Here is a 15,818-nt window from a genome sequence, read left to right on the forward strand (position 1 = left end):
TAATCCTGGAGTGATTTCTTTACGACTTCCAAATTCCTGCAAAAAATATTTTTGCTAACTTAATAGTGCACAAAAAAAAAAAAAAAACACTAGAAGTTTTTTTTCGCATATTTACAAATAAAAAAAAAAATTAAACATTCTTTAAATCAGGGGTGCACTATATACGACCCGCAGACATGACACTGCGAGATGTTCGAAAGACGGCAACCAGTGCAATGATGACGGATATTGAAACCTGTCTGCCGGATTGAAAACCCATGCAGTTCCCAAAAACGCTTTTTTTTGGCTTGCATCAGTTTCGAGTTGTGCACCCCTGCTTTTAATGGCAATTTTGGAGCTTAATTGAGCATCCAGTGATCTCAGCAAAGTGAGGAGCACGACATGTGTCAAAAGTTGCTTTGGGCATGTCAAAATGCTGCAAAAGAACGGAAAACAGAGTCAAAGGTGTGCACGTTGGTTGCAATTAGAGATGACTAAATTACCAAAAGTAAAAACACGAGAGACAGAATGACAGTTGAAAGTATCTGTTCCTGTGTTTGCACTTACCGTAATGTCTAATAGAAAACAGAAATGAGAATGCGCTCACAAACAATGTGGATATTGGGAATGACTTTTAATTGGATTTTCGTTTTTGGCTTGTCACCTTAATTTTTTAAATTTTATTTTGTTTTTGCTTTTTGATCTTATTACCAATTGTGTGCTTTCTTGCTGCCATGTGTTGTCTGTAAACAAATTGAAAAAGAGTATATACTGTAAACAAGTAAATATTCGTGAACCTAGCTGGCTGGAAATTATAGCGAAAAATTTATCACGCAAATATTTCAGCCTATGGTGAAGAATACATAGCATATCACTCTAAATCACAGAATTTTGTGCCTGCAAAACATTCCCAAATCCCATAACTTTAAAAATTCTCAAAACATTGAGCTCGCGAAAACAGTCGTTTATGGTATGCTTAATATCTTTTTTTGCTTCAGCTTTGCTTTGGAAGTAGTGTGCGCAATGAGGACAGGCACATATCATCTGTCATCAAGGGTTAACGCTTTGCCGAGCCATGCTTGAGAGTTGCATGAACTGCTCGTGCCGCAGAGGATGCGAGCTCGGCCGCCCGCTGTCCAGAGCGATGACCGATGATTGTGGAATCACGGCTGCTGGAACGGCGTCTATTGCCGTTTCAATCGGGCAGGAGCACGACGCATTGGAGCAAGCAAACAACCAAACCAGCAGAGAAGAAATTGCTAGGACAACCTCTAGGACGACGTTTAAGACGACGTTGAGGACGATATCAAAGACTATGTCTAGGACGACTTCTAGGGTGATTTCAAGTACGACATCTAGAACGATCTCTAGGGCGATCTTATGGACAACCTCTAGGATGACCTCAAGGACGACGTCGAGGATGATGCCTAGGACAACCTCTAGGACGACGTCCTAAAGAACTATGTCAAAGACAAACTCTAGGACGACCTCTAAGACAACCTCAAGGATGACGTCAAAGACGACGTCTAGGACGACCTCTAGGATGACCTCAGGGCGACCTCAAGGTCGTCGGGTGCAAATGTGAAAGAGTGTGAGAATTTGAGCTGAAATGGTCTACTGTGCATGCCTTATTGCACGGTTCTTGGCAGCAGGCACGGTGCGCTGTCAGGGAGCAGAACAATGAAAATTGGTCAGCGCTCCAATGTTATCTGTGTGACGTCACTTCCGTCACCAAGCTTTCATGACATTGATCTCCCAACTTTCCACGCTCTTTTAAGCGCGGAGAAAAGCATGCCTAGTTCTGCTTCAAAAAAAAAAAAAAAAAGCAAAAGATCAATATTTGCTGCTAGACTTTGAAAAGCGGGAGTCTAAGCAGGCCGATGCGTTTTTGCCGCAGGCATGGGGCACTCACGGTGGACATGTTCATCAAGGTGTACGACCTGCGTGTAATGAGGGCGGTGGCCCCCATCCAGATGATGTTCCCGCCCTCTCTTCTACGCTTTGTCCCTGCCTTCACGTCCCGCCTCTTTGTGGTTTCCCAGGTGAGAATTCGTGTCATTTAGAGCCACTTGAGGCTTAAAGGGGAGCTGAAACACTTTTCAAGAAATCTGAGTTGGGAGCTAACTTCTGTAGCTTGTTGTCTCGTAAATTCAGCTATCGCACTTGGGTAGAAGCAAACGTAAACCGAATTTGTTTTGAAAAATATGCTCAGTGATTGCTGCAGGGCATGCTGCGATCCTCTCTGCCGCCTGCTATCTGTTCAGGGCGTCGTGATGTCATTGTCGGCATCCCCGAGCCAGCTGAGTAACAAGCAGGGGTCATCTGACCCTGCTAATGACGTCACTTCTGCCAGTTTTTCTCTCCTCTCTCGCGCCTTTCTACCCTCAGCGCGCCGCAATGGGAGGGTCTGCATCGAAATCTTAATTGGCTACTACAACGCTCCTACTAATAAGATTGAAAGAAAACTTAAAGCATATCATTTTTGAGGTGTCTACGTTACAACTTTTGCTGCTTGTTTGATTTCAAGAATCTCTTCAGGCTTCCCTTTGACAAATGCAGGGTGTGGCTTTTACATTCATGCTTTTTGCTTCCTGATTCATTTTATGGCATTCTTATTTATATATTTTATTTATATATTTTATTTATTTATTTGAAATACTATCGGTCCTTCACAGGACCAAGATAGGAGTGGATTTGCACAACACAGAAACACATGCTCAAAATTCACAGATCAATAACACATATACAACACAAAAATATTGGCTAATGCTGTAATCTCCTTGGCTGTGGAGCGAAAATGCGATGCTTGGAACTTGCCTCACCCTGCGTTCGTTAACAGTGACTACGGAGTCGCTGGATAAGCTACGCTTTAGAGTAACGACACTTCAGCCAACTTGGCGCTTAATGCATTGTTGCCGGTCATCCAAAGCCTTCTCTGAAATTGCAGGAAACACTTTTATGTCCTTCACAAATGTTAAAACAGCCTGCGACAGACCTAGACGGCATCGCCTGAACTATCGGACACGTCTCTAAAGCTCGAAATACTCGCTATGATTCAAACTGGGATATTTCATACTTTTGGTTATTTCAAAGAAATTTCAGAATTTTAGTTGTTTTGCTATGTTTTTAATGTATTTATAAGTCACTTAATTCGAGCAACGTTTTCGTGTAATTCATACTTTTTCTTCTCGTGACCCCGTTGAGCACGCTTCTTACCGAACATCCGTGCACTGCAGAGAAGCAACACTCGTGGAGCTCGCTTCCGCAGGTGTTGCTTTTCTGCAGTGCATCGGTGCTCGGAAAGAAGCGTGCTCAACGTGTCTAATAGTCCGCAATGTACAACTTTTTTGCTGGATGAACAAACAATTTTATTTTGAGGTGTCACATGCCATCGAAACAGTTCATGATAGACAACATTTTTGAGGGATGAATAAACTTATCTCATACATTTTACCAATGTTTCATGTGTGGCATACCTGCTTATGATTAGTAGGCCTGTGTAGAGGAAATAATCAAATATCTGCTTTGCACGTGTAGCCATTCATATAACAAATCATAATTTTATTTCGCATCATATTTAGATATATTTCTCATAATTCAAACTTCAGATAATTGAAACGAAATTTGTGGCTTTTTGGAGTTTGAATGAATGAGTGTGTACTATTGCCAATAGACCGATCTCACCAGCTAGTTTGAGTATGCCACCGCTGCCGCCATGCATCGTGGGAGCTGTAGTCTTTCTGCACGTGCGACAACCCCGCTGGAGGTCTGTACGAGCAGAGCACGAGGCGGCATGAGCTGTCTCGTGAACTGGCGTCTGCATCTTATGAACTACAGTTATGGCAGCGTCACGCATGCGTGGAAAGCTTGGTGAGATAGATCTATTGCAGCGGCTTTGCACTAGGCACCCAATGGCGCTTTCCACATGACATTTGGAGAATGGAGCTTTCCTACTGTAAGCGTTGCTCATAATGTATTTCTTTAGTGTTGTCACATCCAAGCTCCAGGACTGATGACAAGGCATTATCATTTGCTCAGAAACTGGAGAGCTGCTTTTAGTGATCTTTGGTTGTTTCCCAAGACAGGGCAGTTCCAGTTGGTGGACACGAGCATAACGACCCAGTCCTCCTACATCTACCAGTTGGAGACGGGGGGTGCTGGGGTGCACGCATTTGACACCTCGTCGTCTTGCCAGGCGCTTGCCTTCGGAGATGTTGCTGGTGAGCTTCTTTCTGGTTTTCATCCAAATGCAGCATGCAGTGATGTGTGATCGAAAGATGCATTTTTCTCCTTGGGTAAAAAAGAAAACAAGCAAAAAATTGCATTCAGGGCCACCTAAAGCTCTTTCTGAAGTTATAGCTCAGGTCAGTTGGGAGCCTATTGGTGTTTGGTGCCAAATGCTGTTGACGAATTTGTGCTTTTCATCAGGAATGACATATACGTTTTTCTTAGTTTGCAATGCACAATTCTCCACATTAGCTTCGAGGGTTTATTATGCCTGAGTCTATTCGTACATACTCTGTACTGGGTCTGGCAGTATATTTTCCCAATCTTGAAAGGTATGAAGGTACTATTTGAACCTTTACTATAAAGTCGGGAAGAGAAATGTTTACTACTTCGTAATGTCAACCAAGCACTGCCTTACCCTTGTTCCGTGCTCACCAGGCATCATCGTTTGTGATGATGCCTGGTGAGCGCAAGGTGTAAGGTGCAGGCAACTGCCCAAAGATGCTATCCAGCATGCAGTTGCAGCAGATACCGCAGGAAATATCGGGCGAGTAATGCGCAACGTTAAAACGAGGTTTCAGGAGCGTGTAAAGTGTGACGGCAAGCACTTAAACAATGTAGTGCTTGGTTGATAAAACAGAATGGTAAACCTTGCTATTTTCTGATGGTGCGACTGCTAAAGTTTTTATTATAACACCAATGATGCTGTTTTTATTTGTCATTTAAGGCTAAAAGATTGCCCTACCACACATTATATCTCGAGTGCCCATATCAGCAACAAGAGGCCTTTGGAGGTTGCTTCTATCTGTAATATAAAGCATTGGCCGTATGCACTTGCTAGTTTATTGGTGTGTGCGTGTCGAACTACTGAAATTCTTGTACTCATAAAACTTCAACAACTTTCTAGGTTACCTTCACCTGTATGGAGCCAGCTCACACGTCAACTTCAACAACTTTAGCAATCCGACAGAATTTGCAGATCCGGTATGTCGCTGCTCATCTTTTCTACCATTTTGTACTATTTTGGGGCATTCTTTCGCTCGCTTTTACTTCTAAAAATATTTTCAGTGGGCTGCCACTTTTTTTAACATCTATTGTGAACCACAGATTCCTGTTCTTGGAGCTAGTCTAATATTCCCAGTCTACCTTGTATATGTATTTATCGTGTTTTAGTAAACAAAATTATTTTCGAGTCTGCAAGCATCAGCTTACAGGCTGGAAAATTGAACTAAATGATATGTGCTCATATAAAACCCATTCTTAACTTTGAGCAGAAAGACTTTAAAAGGGCTTTGTTTGTATCGTAACATTAGTTGGAAGTCACTTTAATCGAAAGAATGTGCTTTTCGGGACTTCATATTGCTTTGCTTTTCTACAACGGGAAAAGTAGCATAAGGAAAAATGCACTTGCCAAAGTCACACAAGCACATTTATGATCTGATCAGTTCTCTTCTGAGCAGAAGGTTAGGGCGCAAACGAGCTGTTGGTACTTGAACATAGGAAGACAAACCCAGAGACTCGGAAAAAGAAAGGACAGACAAACACAGAGGTCTCAAACACAGCTGAATTTATTTGACAAAAATACCGATACAAACATAAAAGAAAGGAAGGGACGAAAAAACTCTTTCCAGAAGAACACAAAAAGTGCAGTGACCGCCCATGGGAAATGCAAAACATACAAAAAACAAATCAATCTTCTTTTTTTTTCAATTAGTGTGGCCTTTTTTACAAATAGGAATTCCGGAAGAGATGATACATTCTCTGTATGTTTTGCCTTTTGTGTTTCTGTGGAAAGAGTTTTTTTCATTCATTTGTTTCTTTCATGTTTGTATGAGTTCTTGAAGGCTATATGAACACCAATTTTTGTCAAATAATTTCAGCTGTGCTTGATACCTCTGTGCTTGTATGCCCTTTCTTTTTCCCAGTCTCGGCGATTTTTCTGACTAAGTTATCTTCTGTTTTGCTCTCTAACGGTCACACCCTTTGGATTTAGGAGCACAATCGCGGCCATTGCACGGCCCTATCTCCAAATCCAGTTAAGCAGGCCAGATCATGTTTTTGAAATGGGATCCCACTCAGTGAGGGCCTTGCTCTAACTCAGCAGCTTTTGACAAAAGCTCCCGTCACGTGGATACAGAATCATGAACCTGCAATGTCAGAAAGTGCATGCCTGGAGTTAAAAAGTCATAAATTCTGTAAAAAACGTATCGTCACCTCTTTGTGTTTGGTGAAGTGCCTCAACGACGTTGGTTGTTGCCGTTTTTTTTTCCGTCGTCCACTTCGTTTTGGGGATTCAGGAGGAACCGCACCACCCCATTGACATAAACGATCCCATCGCCCCACTGTCCACCATTCCGATGCCCTACTGCAGTGGAAAGCTGCTCTCCGACCTTCCCAAGGAGTTCACGAAATATGTGTATAGGTGTGTGGTGCACATTCTTTTCACGCCCCCTTCCTGCAGCCACCTGATGCTTTCTTTTTCCCCCTCGCAGGATTTCTGGTGATTGTGTAGTAGTAGCTGGGCGAGGGAGAAAGCATGCAATGGTTCTGAGAGTGATGAGCAGCTTTGATGTCATTGAAGTCAAGAAAAAGTGAATTAAAGGGTATAGTTTTTTAGTAGACAGGTTTCCACTTGTCAGGCTGTTGTTCGTGATTAATATGAAAGCGTTTCAGTGGGTGGTAATTTATTTTTGATTTTAGCCAAAAGTTGCGGAAAACATCCCATTGTTTGTTTTAAACAGTTATTATATTGTGTGCCCTCTTGCGAGTGATATGCTTCATTGCAAAATGCTGCGTAAGAGGGCTTTGCCACGATTTTTATAGTTCACCAGTTTTATCATTCTGGACTTTGATGTTTATCGCTTATTAAGCTTCTAGCTTAATAAGTCCACTGAAAAACCTGGACGTTGAAGAAAAAGTCTCACATTTCTTAAAAAGAGGCAATATGTGCGTTGCATTTGAGCTTGCCCTTATAATCTTAATGACAGGTTGCATTTTTATCAATAAGTATGAACACTGTAGTGCTCCCGTTTAATTTAATCATTTTTAGATGCATGCAGGGGCTCTCCAAGTTTTGCAAATTCCGGTTTATGAGAGTTTAAGGTTAGGCAGAACCGAATTCTCGTTTAATAGAACAGCAATGAATGTTTCCGGTGTCGGTGTCTGTAGAGAGCAACATTCAAGTCTGAGTTTGCACATGTTTGTAGGAGATCCCTGCCCATAGACCAAGTGATCCTGAACACGATGAAGATGGTTGGCTCCGTGGGCTATGCCCCCAACCCGGGCCTGTGGAAGCGTAACGAGGTACGCTACCCTCAAGAAACGCACCACCGTCGATCCAAGGAAACTCGTAAGTTTTTTATATTCCAGGACGCTTTCTTTCACATTCTTACTATCCTAACTTAAATGAAACCTCACTGCAATCGACTGGCAATTATTTTATTGCGTATCTTAGTTTCGACTACTTTATTAACGGGCAACTCCGCTTCATTTTTGTTTTTGAAAGCTATACAGTCCTCTTCAGTATCACCTAGGAAGACCACGCATCAAATATTACGACTTAATTCTGTTTAAATGCTTCTTAAAAGGTCCGGCAAGCTTTGCAATGCGCCAAGTAGCCGAAATCGGCTGAGTCTAGCGGGCGAATTGAGGTGCAACCAACAGCGCAGTCGAGCTAACCGTCATGACCTTTGCCCCTTTTTGTTTGTTTTTACTTCTCCGGGCAAGCTTAATGGGTAACATCAGCAACGTTTCCTCTCGGTGCTCAGCGGTGTCCACGGGATTGATGTGCCTGCGCAGCGTGCTTCTTGAGAGCCACCCAGTCGTCCCGCCATTACCGCTGTCTCCCACGTCACAACTGTCATTGTCGTCTTATTGCTCATGATTATTGTCTCTCTGAGTTTTGTTCACACTAAGTGCGCAGGGTGTTGCCGCAATTGTGCAGATATCGTCGAATGTCGTAGAGACCAAAAAGTGGTAAAGAGTGCGGTGTAGAAGACACTTGCGCCTGGCACACGCCCGCCCAATGGTGGCTCGCTGGCCTGCCCCAATCCCCCCTATCGTTGCGTAGAGGATCATGTGACATCTTGTATTACGCGATGGCCATGTTTTTGGCGGACCTATGCCAATGTTGCCAGACGGAGCCAAAGTTTCGGTTTAGATTTCTGCTCATGTTTAAAGTAAGATTTAACGATATATATCCTTTTTTTCACAAACAAATGGTCTGGTGTTTTTTATTAGTGCTTTTTAATGTGAAGTCACTCATTTTCCCGAAATTTTTCGAACGGAGCGGAGTTGCCGTTAAAGGAATTTTGAGAAAGTACTTTGGAGGCACTGCAGTGTAGACATGATGTTGAGCATTTTTTTTGCACATTGAAAGAATACAACAAATGAGACTCCAAATTTATGCTTTTGATTTTATCCCAGGCAACCTTGTAGATATTCTGACGTTTTGAAGGGAGTCAGGATTTTACTCACTTTATTATTTTTTATCAGCAATCATTCCATACTTTGTAGATAGATGGTGGAAATTTCTGCTTTACTGGGTGATTTGGCCTCCTCTGCAGGTGAAGACATGGACATGATTCCACAGTGGTACAAAAAGATAGACGTCAAGTATTCCAAGATGGGCATAGAGGACTTTGACTTCAACCTCTACAACAGAACATGCTTTGCGGGACTAGAGACAAACCTGCCAAATGCATACTGCAACAACATGATCCAGGTATTCTAGATCCAGTCCTTTCTTTTAATAGGGTCACATAGAATGCTTCCAGTTATCAATAGAGTGCAAGTCCACATTATTAGAAGTATGTAGTACTTTTTTTCATGATACTGCGCACTTGCTCTTGCAATTGAAAATAGGTAAGTGCAGGAAGAAGAATGTTTGAGGCATATACAGTTGAGCCTGTTGATAGTAGTGAACTCCGAATTTCAAGGAAGTCTGTAATATGCTATTTTAACATTGGATATGCAGAACACGCTCACTGATGCTTTCTTAGAAAAGACAAACAAATAAAAGGTGAATATGGTTCGACAAAACCACACAAACCATTTTTACGGGATAATTAATATACTATAACAGCGCTTTGAATGCAAGCATCCCCTCCTTTGTGCACTTCCATTTTGGAAAAAGGAAGACGCTTAATGGGCATGAATACAGTAGGCTAATCTCCCAGTGTGTGTCATGATGCTCAGTAATTAAACGAACGAGCCATTGTTTTTAGATTTTGTGTGTCGGTGCCTTGTCCCAATTCACGAGCTCAGCCATATGTGGATGTTTCAGATGTTGTTTTTCCAATGTCTTTGTTCTGTGGCCAGGCCATTTTTAATTAGCAGATATAAATGTGATACTACATAATTTTTGGGTAATTGTCCAACATGCCTAAAGTGATTCAAATTATTCGTGGGGTATATGCCATGGTGTAATAAGCGGGAATGTTACAGTGCTTGGGAATGCAACACGACGAGGCTTTTGAGGGAGCTCAGATCCAGAATAGACAGGAAACTATCCTCGAATGTTGTCAAAGTGCCCATGCAGTTTTAGAAGATTCATTTTTAAATATAAATGGGTGTCTGGTGGTGTTCCCTCAATTGGGTCCTTTTTGTGCTCTAACTGCTTATAAGACCTGAGGACACCGAAGTTTAAAGGTTTTGTGGCAAAATTAATGATGTGAGGCATCCTTGGATTGCAGAGCGTGCTTGGGATACCAAATGGATTTGCAATGTTTTACGTGGGAAAGTGTTTTAATATAAAATTTTTATTTTTATACTTTCTAAATGAGAGCTTGTTCTCATTCAGGTGTTGTACTTCACGGATCCTCTGAGGTGTGCTGTCATCAACCACATCTGCCAGCGGGAATTTTGCCTGGCCTGCGAGCTTGGCTTTCTCTTCCACATGCTGGACACGGCACAGGGCATTCCTTGCCAAGTGAGTGCAAGCTTAATTAAGACTCCTTTTCTGGAATTATATGCTGTCAATCTGAAACATAATTTGTTTTTTTTTAGGCTGAGAGAAGTAATGTGTAGACTGGGGGGGGGGTTGTCCTTTTGGCTGAAACAGTAATAAAATTGGTATTTTCAAAACATTGGTGCGTGAAAGAGAGTTGTGGCTGACTGAAGTGTGCATTGGCCCCGTTGTCTTTGAGCCTCTGGTTTGAGTTCTCCATCCTTTTCTAATGGTGGTTTCAGTGATGTTCCTAGTGGTAGGAATGGGCATTTTTCAGCATAGTCCCAGCATAGGCATATAAACATTAGGTGTAAATATAAGTTTATGTTTGTACTCTTTGCCTAGCCTTAAGGAAATAAACTAGTACCCCATCCATATGGTAAACATCAACTCCCAAGGACACGCGACGCTCCTAGTCAGGATTGCTAGTCGATTTGCCGATCACTTGATGTCATTATATTGAAATCACTTTATATTTTGCCATCTGGCAGGGGTACTAGTTTTGGAAACCCCAGTAAATGCTATCGGTTTTTTGTCTGCCCAGGCCAGCAACTTCTTGCGGGCGTTCCGGACGATACCCGAAGCTTCGGCCCTGGGTTTGATCCTGTCCGACTCAGACGAGGCCCGCAAAAAAGTCAACTTCCCACGTCTCGTTCAGAGCTGGACGCGCTTCGTCCTGCAGCAAATACATTCCGTGAGTTGGCTCGGCTAAATACCACATTTAGAACGCTTGTAATCCTTTTACAACCATATACTGTTGACTGTGCCATTGGCCTTTGTTGTTTCCCTGACCCCAGAAGATGTAAAAAACATTTGGTTTGTGGATTATGTCGTCGTTCCTTGTATTAATGTAATGGGAGTCCATGCAATACAGGGAGGTAAGGTCTCCATAGGGTGTCCTGATGTGGACTTTCAACAGATAAGTCTACATTGTTGAGCACATTGTTTCATAGGACATACCTATGCTGCACACTGGGCTAGAGGGGTGACAGGTGCCCCAGGCTCAATGAATGTTCCCATTTAGTGGAATGAATGCTCAAGTTTTGGTTTGTAATGTTGGCTTTTGCAGGAGACTCAGGAGGCCCCAGAAGATGACATGCAGAAATCGGAGTAAGTGCTAAGTTGAGACTCGCCTCGTGCCTTTGCACTGGGGCGCTGTCGGCACACCGAAACGAAGATTGTGCTCGGATTCTCTTTGCACATTTTTCGGCAGTTTAGGGGTGGTTTTTCACAGGTGGAATTTTATAATTGTGGCAAAGGTATTCAATTACCAAGTTGGCAACATTATTTGCGTCCTAAAGGGATACTTCAACGAAATTTGAAATATACCTGTCGTGTTCAAAAATAGGTTGAATGTGATCCACAATATCCGTAAATGACAATCGCTCGTTTGTATTTTGAGCTTGATGACTGTATTTTTTGTTATAAACAACCCAGTCTGGCAAGCACTTGGAGAGCAGCCAGTGGAAATCACGTCACATCCACCGCAGTCGTGACATAGTTCGTCTCGGGACGAGCAAAGCTGCAGCGAGGCTGACATTGAGAGGAAGGCCTAGTCGTTCCAGCCATGGAAGCGGCTGCTTTTGTACGAATTTTGAGTGACGGGTTAATCTTCTATAAACTCTCAGAGGGACATAACCACGTCTGGGACACACAAAAGAGAGTCTCGGGGAGAGGGGAGTTCTTCCTTCCTTTCTTTCTCTCATTGTGGCCGGAGGCAAGACAGTTACTGTCACTACCTGTCAAGGTTCCTAGACGGGCATTACAAGTGAGGCGTTAGCGACATTCACCAGGTGCTCTTTGCTAATCGTTTAATTTGTTTTAAAATTCTTTCTCTTGTCTTTTTAACAGGATATTGGTATGTCCCATGTGATACGGCTCCTTTGAACACATATAGACCAAAAAATAGGTGCAGAAATTTCGTTGTAGTATCCCTTTAAGGTTTTAGAGTAAATGCTTTAGAAGTGTTTGTGGGGAAGGGCACAAGTTTCAACAAAGTTTTGCTACTCATCTTTACGTTTTTTTTTTCATTCATTATTTTTTCTGGTGGATAAGATGTTAGCCCCTATTTGTATCGGAATAATTTATGAAAGCAATAAATAAGTAAATCCTTATAGTTGGCTAATATTTTAGGTTTTGCCTGTGCTTAATCTGGTGTCACCTTATTGCAACTATAAGGACCATGTACTGTTCGTTTGTTTTTTACCTCCACCAGAATTAAAGTGCAAGTTTAATTTATAGAAAAATAATTACGGCTGCGAGCCTTTATTTTTTTATTTTTTATTTTTTGTGCAAAATGAATTTAAAAAAGCAGAACCCATAAGCAAGCGTGCCTGTGACTGTCATCACAATAATCTGCCACAGCTACGTATTCTTTGTCGTCGTAGCTTTTGCGTCGCCTTCTTGCTAAGTGCCCCACCCCCGTGACTCGTTCTTCCAAGGAAATCGAGCGAGCTTGGCAGTGAGCTGAGCAAGCTGTACGGCTGGACGCTGCTCAACTCCAATCAGTGCCGCTGCGGCAACGTCAGGGAGAAGGAGTCGACTACCCTGCTCTGTTCCCTCGTCTACCCTGACCCACTGCCACCTGGTGAGGACTCCAAAGCTGCTTTAAACTTGGTGGTTGCTACTCGATGTCCACTGCACGCACCCTCTAGAAAAAAACAAGAACAAGAAAAAATAGCCGATGACAACACATTGTAGCGTTGTCAGTGCCAAGGGGTCGTGCTGAGAGATGCTCTTTTGTGCACTCCCGAACAAAAAGAAGAAATGAAACCGTTTGAAGCAGGGCAGAGCAGAGGGGAGCAGCTCCGTCTCTGAAGGGGGACCGTGGCGGTGCCGATCGGCACGAGTGATTGGCGCGTGCCAAACGCCGGCTGGTGCGTTCCGAACGCTGGCCAGCGCACGTGAAATGGGAGGCAGTCTTAACCATATCTTTGCCTCGTCTGGTTGCGCTTTCTCCGTCGTCCGCTACAGGTTAAACGTCTATTTTGTTCTGAACCCTTTTGTACGTGCACTCCAAGGTGCAGGAACGCAACGCCAACGCCCAATGACTTCTCTGCGACTTGTTGCAGCTATCGCCATCATTGTACTGTGGGTTAACGTGGGACTGCTAAATTTTTATTTGAGATTCTTTCGCACTACAGTCGACTCTCATTAATTCAGACTCTCTTAATTCAAACTTGCGGATAATTCAAACTAACATGCAAGTCCCATCCCATGCGTCTCTATGGGAGGAAGCTCGTGATAATTCAAACTTTGCTTAATTCAAACAAATTTTCGGTCCCCCTCGCGTTTGAATTAATAAGATTCGACTGTATATGGTTTTTCTGGTGGTCGCTTTTGGCACGTTTAATTTCTTATGCCGCGTCATTGATTGTTGCACTGACACCTTGAGGCTGGTTCGCACACTTGTATTTGAGCCTGACCAAGTGCGTCATGCCCACTTGTGACCGTAGTGACGAGAGAGTGCACTGGAGCCATTTAGGTATCGGGTGGCCAAGGAACACTTCCGGTCTGCATATATAGCTACTTCCTTATTTTTGACTATTCATGTTCCCATCCGACGCTCGGATCAATTTTGACAACGTTATAAGCCAACTATTTATCATAGATGTTGCGTTGTTTCATATGCCCATGCCCTTTGTTGACTGCAGCTATTGTGGCAGAGACGTCGTGCGACCGAACCAGTTCCTTCTGTCCTAGCTTTGGAGCCTGTGACGTGTGGAGAGGTGACCTAGTGTAAACCTGTAAATGTTGAGTTTGTGCTTTCTGTTGGCACGCATTCCAACGCCGGTGTGCAGTTCCAGAGAAGGTCACGCCGCAGTATTCGTTCACGGAGATCCTGGAGAGGAGCCTCTGCTTGGAGAGCACCATGCCCGCCTGGTGCGACAAGTGTGAGAAGTATCAGCCCACGGTGCGTGGCAGCAAGGTTCCCCTTCTGCGGTGCTCTCTACGCTGGTCTGTCTACAGGGTGCTTGCAAATGGTGTTTTCTGATAACGAAAGAAAATAATAATATATTTATGTATCCCGTAAAATACCGGGGAGCACCCGCCCCACTTTCACTGAGAACTGTGCTGATCTAAACGTGGGTGCTTGTCCGGTCAAATCATGAAAAGCAAGATGGTGGCCAACAAAGAGCTTTGAAGGCGAGGTGAATGGAATCGGAGAACATACATTTATTGTCATACCATAACCTTGTCCAGTGGCATAGCCAGGAATTTTTTTTCAAGGGGGGGGCTGAGGTGGCTGGGATGACCATGACTTGGGGTGCGGAGGGGGGGAAGGGGATCAAAATGCACGTGTATATTATAAGGTCGGTTGGATTTCAGGGGGGGGGGGGGGGGACGCAAGCACCCCCCTGGCTACGCCGCCGACCCCGTCATTACCGCTAGCGGTCTCGTGGCCATTGCAGTGGGGTGTATACCTAGTTTTGGCTGATGCCGGCGCTTTGGAGGAAGTGGGCACTAAGTGTATAATTTGAAGAATTCCCAACTTTGGAAAATGTACAAGTCAGTGAACGGTGTGCAATGCAACTTTTCACAAAGGTGTCTCTAGGTGGTGCATTTGTTATACTAAAATTTCACGAGTGAGGATTTCTGGAAAAAAATGTGAGAAAAGAAAAAGTGCTATTTCTATGTGCAGAAAGAAAAATAAAAACATTCATTTGAATGACCCCATTTCCTATATATTTCCTATTAGTTTACTAAAAACTCGGTTTTATGTTTTTTCTTGCATGCCATTACGCTGCCACTGTCGGTTCCAGCTCCAAAGCAAGCGACTGAGGTCCCTCCCTGACATATTGACCATCAGTTCGGGGCTGGAGAACCAACAGGACCTCAATTTTTGGCAGACCCAGATTGAGGTGAGGCCATCCTGCCTGTCAGTGGCCACTGCCACTGACCACTTGGTCATGCAAACTACTATGAGATGCTCCGTCTTCTGTTATCTTTATAGGCTATAGTTTACATTTGGGGTATTACATTGGGAAACTTAATACTGGTTCATAGACATTCATCCAATTCTTATTGATGACAAACATGAACAGAAAACTACAATTGATGATGTGACTTGTTATCTTTATAGGCAGCATTTTGCAATCTTGATTTTGCATAGGGAACTTACGATATTTATTCGAATATAAGTCAATAGGGTTGTGCGAATATTCGAAATTTCGAATAAATGTTTCGAATAATAGACTATTCAATATTCGCTTCGAGAAGAACTGCACTATTCGCGTTTTTCGAAGTGTTGATTGCGGTGGGTTAGCCCCTTTGAGTGCGCTTCTCTCTGAGGACTGGTGCCGAGAGGAGAAGCAATACCCACGGATGCGAGATCCGTGGGTATTGCTTCTTTGCATTACATCAGTGCTCGGTAAGAAGCGCACTCAACGGGGTAACCCGCCTCGATAAACACTTGGAAAAGTATTAATATCGCAATTGCGTGCTTGGAAGAAAAGCATACATTCAAAGTGGGACGGTGCACACGTGCCGGCTGTATTTGGGAATAAATGAAAACTTCGTGAAAGTGCATATCTATATTGTAGTAAAAGTTCCAAAATTAAACTGACAGTTAGGCAAGAGTATACTATGTTAAGCCGAGATGCCCTTTCAACCTGCGGTCAACATGCGCAATTATTTCTTTTTTAACTCGAGGTTAAAGAAGGAA

General features: G+C 43.2%; 1 protein-coding gene across 2 annotated transcripts in view; it reads left to right on the forward strand.

Moving 5' to 3' along the window:
- The window catches only part of LOC8052644 (PAN2-PAN3 deadenylation complex catalytic subunit PAN2), a 47,896-nt gene that overhangs the window by 10,079 nt on the left and 21,999 nt on the right, over window positions 1-15,818 (forward strand). For both annotated transcript variants that reach the window (XM_029967419.4, XM_029967418.4), the window contains exons 6-17: window positions 1,877-2,021; window positions 4,061-4,199; window positions 5,114-5,190; window positions 6,504-6,628; window positions 7,413-7,555; window positions 8,772-8,929; window positions 10,007-10,135; window positions 10,698-10,847; window positions 11,223-11,263; window positions 12,595-12,740; window positions 13,954-14,066; window positions 14,917-15,015. In XM_029967419.4, the coding sequence (XP_029823279.2) occupies window positions 1,877-2,021; window positions 4,061-4,199; window positions 5,114-5,190; window positions 6,504-6,628; window positions 7,413-7,555; window positions 8,772-8,929; window positions 10,007-10,135; window positions 10,698-10,847; window positions 11,223-11,263; window positions 12,595-12,740; window positions 13,954-14,066; window positions 14,917-15,015 (1,465 nt within the window). The remainder of the gene's footprint in view (window positions 1-1,876; window positions 2,022-4,060; window positions 4,200-5,113; window positions 5,191-6,503; window positions 6,629-7,412; window positions 7,556-8,771; window positions 8,930-10,006; window positions 10,136-10,697; window positions 10,848-11,222; window positions 11,264-12,594; window positions 12,741-13,953; window positions 14,067-14,916; window positions 15,016-15,818) is intronic.

This window comes from Ixodes scapularis, unplaced genomic scaffold (assembly GCF_016920785.2).
Source record: "Ixodes scapularis isolate PalLabHiFi unplaced genomic scaffold, ASM1692078v2 PGA_scaffold5__190_contigs__length_132052651, whole genome shotgun sequence".
NCBI lineage: Eukaryota > Metazoa > Arthropoda > Arachnida > Ixodida > Ixodidae > Ixodes > Ixodes scapularis.